This window comes from Phoxinus phoxinus (assembly GCF_949152265.1).
Source record: "Phoxinus phoxinus genome assembly, chromosome: 22".
Classification (NCBI taxonomy): Eukaryota; Metazoa; Chordata; class Actinopteri; order Cypriniformes; family Leuciscidae; genus Phoxinus; species Phoxinus phoxinus.
In genome coordinates, this window is record NC_136897.1 from 2,276,511 (window position 1) to 2,289,746 (window position 13,236).

General features: G+C 37.1%; 2 protein-coding genes across 4 annotated transcripts in view; one reads left to right on the forward strand and one right to left on the reverse strand.

The window, feature by feature from the left end:
* LOC306990463 (uncharacterized protein) overlaps positions 1 to 13,236 on the forward strand; it is a gene marked incomplete at its 3' end in the record, with an annotated part of 318,552 nt that overhangs the window by 199,699 nt on the left and 105,617 nt on the right. The window lies entirely within an intron of this gene.
* On the reverse strand, positions 631 to 8,764 carry prr13 (proline rich 13). 3 transcript variants are annotated; one of them, XM_079597621.1, is made up of 5 exons: positions 8,600 to 8,713; positions 6,243 to 6,278; positions 2,528 to 2,771; positions 2,335 to 2,494; positions 723 to 1,636 (listed from the first exon to the last, which is right to left on the reverse strand). In XM_079597621.1, the coding sequence occupies exons 2-5, from the start codon at positions 6,256 to 6,258 to the stop codon at positions 1,595 to 1,597; spliced, it is 462 nt and encodes a 153-aa protein (XP_079453747.1). In that variant the 5' UTR covers positions 6,259 to 6,278; positions 8,600 to 8,713; the 3' UTR covers positions 723 to 1,594. The 3 variants fall into 3 exon arrangements, with proteins under 3 accessions (XP_079453745.1, XP_079453747.1, XP_079453746.1); XM_079597619.1 differs by having other exon boundaries at positions 631 to 1,636; positions 2,335 to 2,771; positions 8,600 to 8,764; XM_079597620.1 differs by having other exon boundaries at positions 2,335 to 2,771; positions 8,162 to 8,609.

The following is a 13,236-nucleotide window of genomic DNA, read 5'->3' on the forward strand; positions in this document are numbered from 1 at the left end:
GAAGAAAACGAAGCTTTTAGAAACTTTGAATCGCGACACGCTGGCGACCCCTGCTGGTCAGAACAGTGAAACTCAGCCAAAACATGCACAACAACCTGACAAAAACACTTTCACAAACAAATTGAAAATGTTTTATTGAAAGTGTAATCTATTAAATGCAATAATATCATCCATTAAATAAGAAGTGTCTGTATATAATGTGTTATTTATTTTATTAAATGGCTTGTTACGTCTGTTTAATGGAAAGCTTGGCTAATCAGACCAGTAAGAGACTATAACAACTCTTTAAACCTCTACAAAACTGATCAGAGATCAGGGCTGCGTCCGAAACCGAATACTTCCCTACTATATAGAGCGTACTTTTTTAACGGTCGCGAAGTACGTTCTAATTTAGCTAAATTAACTCATAGTGCACGATTTCGGAAAAAAGTTTAACAGAGATCATCGCCCTCTAGCGGCGAACCACTGAAATGTCAAAACTCATGACGTAACGAAGCCTCGTTTACTGAGATCACGTGACTTTGATATGCGCTCCGAATCAATGACTCGAAACCATAGACTGTAAAAAAAATGCTCCAAACAAATGATTCGCTAATGTTTCGAAGCTTCACCAAGCGATGCTGCTTCTGAAATCGCATATTTTGATTAGAAATGCTGTCGATTTAAGAATTTACACATGCTTTTTCTTACAGCAGATTAAAAACACCACATAGACACATAAACAACATTAAAAACTGGATTTTATTATTTATTTTTTTTACCACAGGGGGACTTTAATTAATATATTATTAATTGAAACACTTTTCATTCAAACCAACAGCAATTATGCACCGGAGTTCAACAATGATTTCTCATACACACTTTAGAGAGTTTAAAGTCTGAAACACATAACTTTATTCCTCATGGATATGTTAACAAGATATACTTCAGCTTCATAAATCCCTGATCAACTTTGATCAACACATGTTGATTGCTTAGACTAGTAAAAAGCACAAAGAAATGTACAAAAAAACATTCAATTATGGGTGTTGTTTCAAAATCTTAAACACATCCCGGCAAAAGCATTATTGAGTGAAACTATTACAAAATGAAATGTTCACTTTTTAATGAAATGATGAAATCAAGAATCATTTAGTTTAAAGTAACTTTGATTAAGGCTATAATTGTATAATTGTATGATGATGAGGCAAATGTCAGTATAGTTTAGTCAGTATAGTCAAGTTTCACAGTAAAAGCTTAATAATTAAAACATGCTGAGTGATGTGAAGTAGTTTTGTTAACTGACGAGACTTCTCTTCACGAGGAGTCAGACGTTCGATCACATCTCACAGTTAAATAACCGGTTGCAGATTCATGCCTGGATGCATTATGTGATTATAATTTTTTTTGCCTTGTAAAAAGTAATTGATTGAGAAAAGCATTCACACTCACCGAAACACATATGTATATTTAAAACTTAATGTGATTATCTATTGTATTGCTCCTCCTGGGCATTTAGTCTTGTCGTTTGCCCTGACACTGTAAATTAGACATGTTTTCATAAGGAAACGAGGCATTGGGTTGTGTATTAGTGCATGATGATGTTGTGGTGTCTTCAGTCGGAGCTGCTGCTGCTGCTACTGCTGCTGGACGAATGCTGGACGGGACAAACACAGACGGAGAACAATTCAGCATCACTAGCCTTTCATGAGGAACTGCGTTTAAGAAGTTAACACACATTGGCCTCATATATTGTATGACAATTGTAAAAATAATGGTTCAGACTCAAACCACATATGGAAATGGAGGTGCCCTTATATGGGCAGTAATGTCCACTAGTGGAGAAGTGTGGTACTGCGCCCAAACTACATCTCACTGAACGCTTATTTTTTTAGATATATCAACCTAACATTTGAAACAACTTTTTCATATTTTTGGCTTTGATTTTTTTTTTGTATATATAGAGTCCTCCAGGTTTTGAAAATATATATTTTGTATACATTTTTAACATTGTACATTTTCATAAACTCAAACTTCTATAACTTTTTTTCTGTTTAACTTTCTTAATTTATTTCACTTCTACACAAATCTGGGGTTAAAAAGATTGGTTGTGTTGGGCTATTTCAATTACTTTGATGTTTGATGTGTTAATTTTACCAATAAACCTGACTTGCAATGAGGGTTGAATAATTTCGATTGCAACTATATATATATATATATATATATATTAGTTATTCATATAATACATAAATAATACGTAAATATTTTGCATGAAATTATTGAAGAAGGGTTTAGACATCACCGGTGTAATAATGTCATGTAACATTTATATCCGCTGAACATTCAGCCTCTTACCTTGCCATGTTTCATATGTTTATGTTCCTTGCCAGCTTTATGAGCTTTATGCCCTTTCTTCATCTTTTTCATCTTTTTGTGTTTCTTATGACCAGGTACACCCATTCCAGCCGGCTGGCCGGCAATCTGCGGGATGGGGCACGGATGCCCCGCTCCGGGGTACGGTTGCCCCGCTCCGGGATATGGGCCGGGATACGGTTGCCCCGCTCCGGGATACGGTTGCCCCGCTCCGGGATACGGTTGCCCCGCTCCGGGATACTGGCCATGCGGGCCGGGAACACCAGGAGGGAAAGGGGGTTGATTCGGGGTCATGTACGGGATGGTGTTGGGCTGGTTCATGCCGGGCGGATAGGCAGGGTTCTGTCCGGGGTGTGATGGGATAGGCATGGCTGGATATGCAGGGTTTGGAGGTCCCGGATAGGCAGGATTGGGCGGTCCTGCGTATCACAGCAAGCCAGATATGAGATAAGTGTGTAAGTACTGACAGTCGATACATGAATCTTCCATGAAACACAACAGGAGAATGTCCCTAAGCAGGTTTGTTCATACAGTGATAATAGATGATTTTAAAGGATACGCTCAAGAGTGTATCATAACGGTGGTCAATATCACTGCATTGGCATTTAAAAATCACCATCCACTTTCACTACAAGCAGAACCGCCATTCTACATACAATATTGTGTTTTACGGAAGAAAGAAAATCCTGTACAGTAAAACAGGGATGGAACATTTTTTTGCATGAACAGTTTCTTTAAATCTAAAGTTTTCAAAGAACTGTAAAGCTAATGAGTTTAGTATCAACTGGTTTTGATTTAGGCCCAGATGTTATATTGAAAATCAAGTGGCGACCAAAAACACTAACCAAAAGTCTTTATCGAACAAAATTAATAAAAAATAAAAAATTTGCTTAAAACTTTCAAATATATTAAAGGATAATTCCGGTATTTAACACCTTGAGTCTATATTGTAGTTTGGTTTGGATGAACAAGAGTGGTGGACAACATTTTTTTGACAATGGTTCCTCTCTCGAGTTTTTGACTATAATAGAATTGGCCATGGACCCATTTAACATTGGAGTCAATGGGCATGTCCGAAAATGTCATTAAAACAGCCAATAATGTTCGTTTACAAAACTGTTAAACTCACCGAGTGGTTAGTGATGTTCGTTGATGTTCCAGAAACAAAAAGTGTTGCGAAATACAGTTTCTGTCGTGATTTATTCGTCATTTTGTAAAATCCCATTGAATTCTGTTGAAGGACTGAGTGCTCGTTAATATAAATGCGCTACCGGAAACGGAAAGGGGGCTGTTTACATTCGGTCGATGTCGTCTTTTTGCTCGCTTCCGTTTCTCATAAGGCGAGCGAGCAGAGCAACTGTGCTCCGGGAGAGTAAGCCAAATAAACAAACAAAACCTTGAAAATATTGAAAGACGTGACCACTGACCAGTGCAATATGAAGTTGAACTCGACTGTGACCGTGAGTGTCCCGCGAGACATAAACATCGGTTATCGCCATCAAGTGGTCGGGAGTGTGCTAACGCTTCAGATTCAAATATTGAGCGGAAGTTACACAGTTGTGAAGTGTCTGAAAAAATAGTTCCACTATAGCAAAATAAACGGATTGGAATCATATATTGCGACGATATATTGTTTATAATCATCAACTAACATCACTAACCACTCGGTGAGTTGCACAGTTTTGTAAACGAACATTATTGGCTGTTTTAATGACATGTTCGGACATGGCCATTGACTCCAATGTTAAATGGGTCCATGGCCAATTCTATTATAGTCAAAAACTCGAGAGAGGAACCATTGTCAAAAAAATGTTGTCCACCACTCTTGTTCATCCAAAACAAACTACAATATAGACTCAAGGTGTTAAATACCGGAATTATCCTTTAATGTATTGGTTGGTTTCTAAATGCTGGTTTCCTGCTGTCTGTCAGTAAAACCAATCAGATCATTGTGTGATCGTCAACCAGTGGATCTCTGAGCTGAGTGAGTGAGTGGAGACGGGGCTCATTTGCATAATTGCATATTCATAGAACTGTGTATACTAAATGAGACAAGGGTGTCAATTTACATTCAAGCTATTTAAGGCATGAACAATTTTTATTCAAGGAAAAAACTTTAAATATGTAATTTTGCTGATCAAATATGAGATTTAATTATTGACTAGGCTACTTAAAGCAGCACTAGGTTACTTTTCTTTTTTTTGCTCTCGGGGTCCCCCTACAGTTGGGAAACAGTATTGTCCTCTACTACTGTCGTAAACTCTGTCATCCTACATGCACGTGCATTTGTTGACAACCATGATAGCCCTGAACACTGTAGGAGGAGTTCACATGCAGGTGCTCTGCTTGCGTCGCGTGTGAAATGTCTTCATCCAGGTACAGTGGCATATATTTCAGCATGTCATGATATGAATATAATTTCATGGGTTTTTTTTTTTTTTTTCAAACGACAAATGATCGCGATGCTCACGTTTACAAGCCAGCGTCATTATAGTAGCCTAGTCTATTGGTTACCGTTTTACTGAATCTATATAATACTTCAATGCAATGTTTGAGTGGTAGATATAATAACCATATATCGTCAATATTATAATATCAAGCTACCATAGATGATTCTGCAAATTTTACAAATCGATTTGCAAATAAACAAATATCACAGACATGTTAGGTATCCTAAAATATTATTTTGTACATCTTATATATTTACTTGCAAGAATGTAGCCCCTATCAAACGTGTACACGCCCTTTAGACATAGGCTTTCATTTGATATTTGAACGTTCGCATCGGTCGGGCATAGGGTTGCCACCTTTGATTTGTGAAAAACCGGGACATTCAGATTATTATTATTTTTTGGGGTCTGAGTCTGAGTTGTAGGTTGTAAATAGTATTTTCTTTGACACTGGTGGCTCATCCGACTTTGTTGTGTTATCCTCATAGACAGTGGTTATCCTCCTCGTCCGTCTCTCTCCCCATTTCACACAATAGATGTAAATAGACAGTTTTTAAAAAGCTAGCAACTAAACTCACACTGTATCATCTTGGATGTGTGTTGATGCGCGCGCGCGACCGACCGACAGCACAGGCAGTTGCTAGGCGATAAGTTGAGCTTCTAATCAAATAAAAGTAAACGCCTGGCATTGGCCAATCCACGGTTTTACCCATTTTTACCATGGTTTTTACCCGTTTACGGACACAGGATTGGATGTACTGTACACAACTATGAAGAAAACACAGTAGCGGTAGACGGAAACAGTTTAATTTGAAACCAGGAAATTCTACTTTAGAAGTAGCAGCTAACGTATATTTTCACAAAAAAACGGGACAATTCGTGTCCCGGCGAAAGAATATGAATTTTCTGGGACTGTCGCTCAAAAAAGAGAATAATCCCTGGAAAACATCGGGCACCCCTCCTCCTCCTTCAGCTCACGCCAGCGAGGAAACGCTGGCCCAATGTTGATCCTCGTTCTGCCTTTAATACGATCACTTTCTCGTTTCCTCTTGTTGCTTTCCTCCGACAAAACCTTTGCTTTCTTGCTTTTCTGTGCTGCTTTGGCCATGACTATAACATTTGGCAAACAAACGCTAGTTTGGCTCGCACGTCCGATTTTAAGGAAGTGGGGGTGGTGGTGGAAGTGACGTATATGCCGTAAAGCAGTCGAATTTTGTAGTTCTCTTTGTTCGCCGGTTACTACCCGAAACCCGAAGTTTAAAAGTACGATTAAAAACGCTACAGACCCCGTCAGGCTATGGCAGACGTGTCATTCAACCTATTGTAAGTCGATGTACCATCACAAGAGACTTGGAAATATATTATTAAGGTTGAAAAGTTACCTGGTGCTGCTTTAATGAATGCATTCAGACTCAGAGAAAAAGTGAAACCAAAAATCACCTTGATTCGGCCACATGTTTGTCTCTTCCGACTGATCTGCAACAAATAAAAGAAAAGACAGACGTTAAACGTGAACCTTCAATACTTCAGTTATGCATGTATAGCCAACACTAGATTGACCACTGTCACTCTGCTCTCCTCAAACCGGTTATGTGAGCTGAACAGATAGGCTATTTACTACAAATGTGGCTTAGCTCTGTATACATCACATCAGTGGAGCCTAAAATAGCCTAAGATGCACAGGTCTGGAAACATTCAAATCTACCGGTTGGATATGTGAACAGTCACACTGGAGTTATGAGTTGCACACGATCTGTGCCGTCACTTTAATAAGAGCATCCAAAACCATAAAGCACTGAATAAAGGTGATTGGATGTAAAGGTACAATGCACACGAGGAACTGTGTTAGTCGCACCATGGATTGTATCGGCCTAGTAGTCAACATGCTTTCTTTTACCCGGCATAATATGGATGGAAGTTCAGATAATCTTTTCTTCTCTATAGTGACAGATGAAACGGCTTCTGAAACAATAAATAATGTAGGGCGGGACTAGGGCTGGGCAAAAAAATCTATTTTTTGATTAATCAATTTTTAAAATGTGGTCGATTCAAAATCGATTTTGGCCAAAAATCGTTTATACTTTTATTTATTTATTATTTAAACCCATCACCCATACACCAGTATTAGTTTTCCTACAGTGTTCATAGGCTTGCAGCCTCCATGTTACAGCGAATGCTGTGAGATTTTATGTTAGTTTTCTCTTAAACATAAAATAACCTGATCCTGATGGATCAAGGCATGCGACTCTTCTGACTTTTCTCATTTTCAACATAAATTTTTCATCTTGCATCAAAATCCTGTCTATTCATTGTATGCATTTGAAGTTGTGTTTTAATGTACCCAAGAGTACCTAAAATAAAAAGAGTTTAATATACAGGTTTGTGGCTCTATTTCTTTTTATTAATTAACCACTCGTAAACTTATGTTCACCGTTTAAAAATAAATAAATAAATATAGGATTTGTATTAAATCTATATTCATTGAGTCGCATTTAGAATCGAAATTTAATCGAATTCAGAGCTTGCGAATCTAAATCGATTTGAATTGGAACATCTGAATCGACACCCAGCCCTAGGCGGGACTTGATTTTGTCTGTGAGGAATTGATTGGATGGTTGTGATTTGCTATTGGTGGATCTCATGTGAGTGACAGCTTGCCCCGCCCTCGCGCCAGTAAACACGTCATCAGAGAAGACATGCTTCTGCAAGAGGGAGTGAAGTTATTCTGATTCTAGATTACCAGGCACATTCATTAAAATAATGCGCACCGATAAATCATTTAGGTAATAAACACTGCAATATTAGCCTACATTCAAAGATTTGTAAATTTTGATTGATTACATAGGCCTATTGATTTAATTAAGTAGCCATAGCCTACAGACCCCCGCAACTGAGATTTGCACGATTTACTAATTGTTCCCTTGATTTGCTAGTAGGAAAGGAAAATTAGGACAATTTACTAATTTGTTCCTTCGATTTATAAATCGTGAGCACGATATAACAAAAAAATCAAATCAAGGGAATGTAATAGTAAATCATGCGCACAATTTACCAACTATTTTTTCCCCCTGGATGTCATGTGCGGGGCTCCGTAGTTAACTGCCCTTTCCACTTTATAGTTTTGTTATTTTGTACATTTAATTTGCACCTCAGGGTAACCATTTACAGTTTAATTATTATAAGAGGAATCCTGCTAATATCCAATAAAAAAAAACACACAACAACAACAACAAAAAACAATGGGAAATAAGAAGAAAAATAAAATGTAAATCATTAATTTTCTAAATTGTTCTACAACGTAAAATAAGTTTAAAATCAACTAATATTTAAATAAAATAAAAAAGATTTTACTTTGTTACTTTGTTAATTGGTATTAATCATGTTTAGTTTCAGGAGATCGGTCGTCATGATCCCGCTTCCTCGAAACTGCGCACTCCATGTTCTCCACATCCGGGACAGAAGAAGCACTTCTTCATCTCTGCTGGAAAACGCCCTGGCCAAACAACAACTCTCTCCCACATTCTGCTGCAGGTCTTTACTCAACAACGCGTAAACCCTCATGAACACACAGCTGTCAGCAGGACCTCAGAGGTCAAGAAGCCCAGAAACACAAACTCCGCTCATAAACGCTGAACACACACAGAGGCATCATGAAACAGCGTATAATTAATCATGTAATAAGCTAATAACAAACTCTGGACCGCATTGAAAGATCATTCTTTTAGGAATTGCAAGCCGACTTCCTAAAGCTACTTAATGCATGTAGTATTCCCAAATGACACGTTTAGACCACATACCTTGCTCCTCGGGAAACTTTAGTGACTGACTGACTGACTTCCGCGTTCCGCGCGCTCATCGATCACCGGCGTGACGTCACTCGAGCGGACTCTGACCTCACCTGTCACCTGTCTGATGATCAGGTACTAATGTTCTGCCTTTTTATCATGCTCTCCATTTCAAGCAGAACTTTTCACCACATAGATGTTATATATGGAACAATAAGGATCTATTATAAACGCATTGTTTTTGAAATATTGTTTTGATAATGGCATGGCATCATATTGGTGGATCAGTTATTTAATTTAAATGGTTTTCTTTCCACTTACAACGAGTTTTTGGCACATTACAAGATTCCTGTAACAGTGTGAGTGGGGACTATGATATACAATATCTCCTGAAATTTGTATATGCAGACATCAGGAAATAATCAATATTCAACAATGGTCCCGAGTTATAGTAAGTTATTATGTATGTAATATTTGGTTTTCCTTTAACTCACAAAACAGATCCATAAGAGCGTTATTTAAAAAATAAAATAAAATAAAAATAAAGAATGTGTCTCTGCCTTATATTTACTCATATTGAATCAATATAGTGTGAACATTTTTTGATTTATACCTAATCAATATTTAATTACAAACAAAGTTAAGGAGCTATAATTCAAAATTATACATATACCCAGTTAAACATTACTTTGTGAAAAAGGGACATGGATTTTAATTGAACTTTTTTGCGACTGTCCCATTTGTAAGAACATTCTGGCAAAATGTTTGTGATTTTATCACAGAGAACATCGATGGCCAATCTGTGTTGTTTTGGAAACGTTTAATCGCGATTAATCAAATCCAAAATAAAAGTTTGTGTTTACATAATAAATGTGTGTGTATTGTGTATAATTATTTTGTATATATAAATACACACACATGCATGTATATATTTAAGAAAAATGTGTTATTTATATATAAAATAGTTCTATTTATAATATAATATAAATCATATAAAATATATATGCAGTATATAAATGCAAATATTTCTCAAATATATACATGCATGTGTGTGTATTTATATATACAAAATAATTATACACAATACACACACATTTTTTTTTTTGGATTCATTTTATCGCGATTAAGCCCTAATTTGTTTATTCAAGTTTATTCAACATTCAAGTTTTGTCTCTCTGCTAGTTGCTTAGAAAACAGCATAAATGTAGAAATATGGTGTTGCTGTTGGTCGACCGGTTGCTTCATTACGACTTCATATCACCAGCACAAAGGTTAGCTGGGAAAAGGAGCAACTAACAGACTTTGTACTGGGAGGATTTTTAAGTTAGACCTTCAACAAACTCAATGGCATTAGCTTCTCCAGTTCTGATGTGAAGTGCCGTCAGGACAGAACACTTCAGCATGAAGTTCTGCAAGCAAGAGTCAAGTCACAGTTATTTATACAGCGCTTTTTACAGTACAGAGTGTTTCAAAGCAGCTTTACAGAGATAACAGGGAAATAATGCAACAAAGTTTGTTTTCAGAAGAAACAGAGTAAATAGCTTTAACAGAGAGAGCAGAGCTTCATTTAATCAAGGCTTCTTAATCCGGTTCCTTTCCAATCCCACTACAACACAATTATAAGCACAACTATACCAATTATACAAAATTCACTTTTATATGGTGAACATAAATGTGTCGGGAGGGTGTGTCTGTGTACACAATCACCCTATGGTAAATATTCACCCACTATTTTTTTTTTTTAATCCCCATAAATCATAAGTAGCGTCTCAGAATAAGCCGTTTTCAGTTTCTATGCAATGTGATGTCACACTGTTTAGGTGTGATCAAATATGAGATTTGATCCCCCGCCCACGACTGCTGACGGACTCCGCCCCATTGGCATAGACTCCGCCCCCAGTGAGCTGTACACAGTCCGCCATGTTTATCTCCTCGCCTGAGCATTTAACAGTAGCGTTCAAGTAAGAAACTTATTCTTATTAAAGCAACTAAAGTTATGCAGTCAGGAGCAGCGAGTGATTTTCTGTGTTTATTTTGTTGTTTGACTCATATTAACAGCATATAGCAGTAGTATATTACACTGCTGTCACTTTAATACACAGATATTTAATATACACATGTGATTTCTTTCCCTGCTGTTTACGTTCACAGACATAACTGACTGTTTATGTGAACTTTGTGTGTATTTGACAGTTTAAGCGCAACAAGATGTGAAAGAGAAGTTAGAGTAATGCTCACGGGACACGCATGCCTCAGATGTTCTCTCACAAAACCACATATCAGAAGTTTAGACAGATATTGGTTTTACACACATGCAGATAATAAACTTTCATGATGATGAACTGCAATGCCACATGAGCGTGATCGAGATTATAATCAAAACCAAACAGATGTTTTAGTTTTTGGCAGAGTATCCGAGGCTCGAGCTGTAAAGGCTCCGCCCTCTTCTGGAAAAGGGGGCGGGGAGCCACCGCTCATTTGCATTTAAAGATAAATGCACGAAAACAGTGCTTCCCTTCCACCCAAACATGATCTGTGGGGTACTTTGAGCTGAAACTTCAGACACATTCTGGGGACGCCTGATCTTGTAAAAAGGGGTATAATGGTTTATTGTATTGTTATCATTTTCGTTTGTGTGATTTTTAAAAATATTTTCTTATAAAATATAATGTAGGTAATTTATTTCATTGCGTTAAAATTTAATCAGTATTTTTAAGTGTAAAAATGTTCCACCAAAAACAAAGTTTTTAGAGTGCAAGTACAGTAGCAAACACGTACGCTTCAGTCATTCATTATTTCACATGCACGTTTGGATTATCCATGAACATAAATAAGCATAAGTGTGTGTGTGTGTGTGTGCGTTTTTGATTAAATCCGTTTGATTATGTTCCGCTACGTTTGTTACCACCATCCTCACTGCATTCCCTTTTTAGTTTTCATGGCCTTTAATTTGCACTGTTTAGAGGAAACTATCCCCTGATAATCAAACCCATGATCTTGAGGCTTTTAGCTCTAGTTTTAGCTTCAGGAACACTATACTATACACTTTAAGGTGTTTAGATGCAAATAATTATGGGCTCCAATTGAAATCGTTAGTGTCCTTTTAATTATTATGATTCTGAAGTCTATGACAACCCATAGAAACGCTTGCAGGAATGTTATGAAATTTGGCACACAAATAGAAGACAGTCTAAACTGTCACCACAGCAAATGTGGAGTCTCTAACTAAATCCCATAGCTAATAACTTTTGATCCGTAAAGGCTAGAAACAAAATTATTTTTTTCCTCTGACGTAATTTTCCGTCATGAAAATTTCTGCCATTTTGAAATTTCCGAAAAAGCCTTTCTGAACTCCTCCTCCTAGGGCATTGCTCCAATTTACACCAAAATGAACCAGATCATCTTCAGACCATGAAGACAAAAAGTTGTGGAATTAAAGTTGATCGGACAAACCATTCTTGAATAACGCACAAATGAATTCGATGAAGAGCACGCCAAAATGGATGTGAGGCTATATCTTCCCAACTTTAGCATATTCTGACCAAACTTGTGACAACCATGAGGGTACCTGGGCCACCTTGTGGTCAGGAGAAATGAAAATTTGGTTTTGCTTATATTTTGCCAAAAAATCACAAAACTGGTCAGCATGCAGTCAAACAGTCTCCTATTTTCCCACATCGGCCACTGCTATATTTTACAAACGCATTGGTGTATCGTTACGACACTCGTTCAGCATCATCGGCACCATGCCCTGAAGGTACACACATTTTCAAGACTGTTACAAATAGTACCTTTTATTCTATTAGGTGGCAAATAAACAGATTTCTGCACAGAAGTAGTTTAATTTGTCGTAACAAATTACATTGGGGGTCATAAAGAGTAACACCTTGTATTAATAATGGGAATGCTGCTACTATTTATTTACCTGTAGTCCGAAATGAATTTGAACAATGTGAACATTAATGGTAAGATGTCACATTAATAAACAGAGTCAAAGTAGGGATTAGAAAGCAATAAGATACGAGAGGCTAGTGCTGTATAGTGAATAAGTGAGTACCTGGCTCATAGCTTTTATAAAACGGTTAGCCTACCACACAATATGAAAATAAAAAATATGTATCAATGCATCATGAAGTAAAATCACTAAAAGCCTTCCTTCAGCTGGAAGTCTCAGACAGTGAACAGGAACTTATTACGCCATTAGATGGCGGCAAAGATTGTCTTTATCAGCGAGTCTTTCTGTAGCAAACACTTTTATATAGAAACGACTGACACTTGTTGTGAACACGGACAACTGACAAATGCTTTGACTAGCGCTGTCAGGCACGGGAACACCTTAACCCTTTATATTGGCATCGGCCATTACATATTTACAACAGTAATATCCTATACTAAACCTAAACTAATATTGACAAACTATATACATTTGAAAGCTTACAATCTCTAGTGTGACTGATTTTCTAAATGAATTACAAAGGAGCCGTAATTTATCAATTTGAAATAAGAATATGTTCATACTCCTGAGGCGAGTTCAGACCTTTATTTTGAAATAGTGATGAACATGAAAAATCATGAAAGAATGGTAGAAACCTCAGTTTGTTTTCATGCCAAGAGTTTAAAAGATAGCATCCATTCAATTCTTTTAGAAA

Excerpts from the sequence above, each read along its gene's own strand:
- prr13 (XM_079597619.1), bottom strand. Across the intron at positions 1,637-2,334 it reads AACATATGAAACATGGCAAG|CATTCGTCCAGCAGCAGTAG; the intron begins GTAAGAGGCTGA and ends TGTCCCGTCCAG.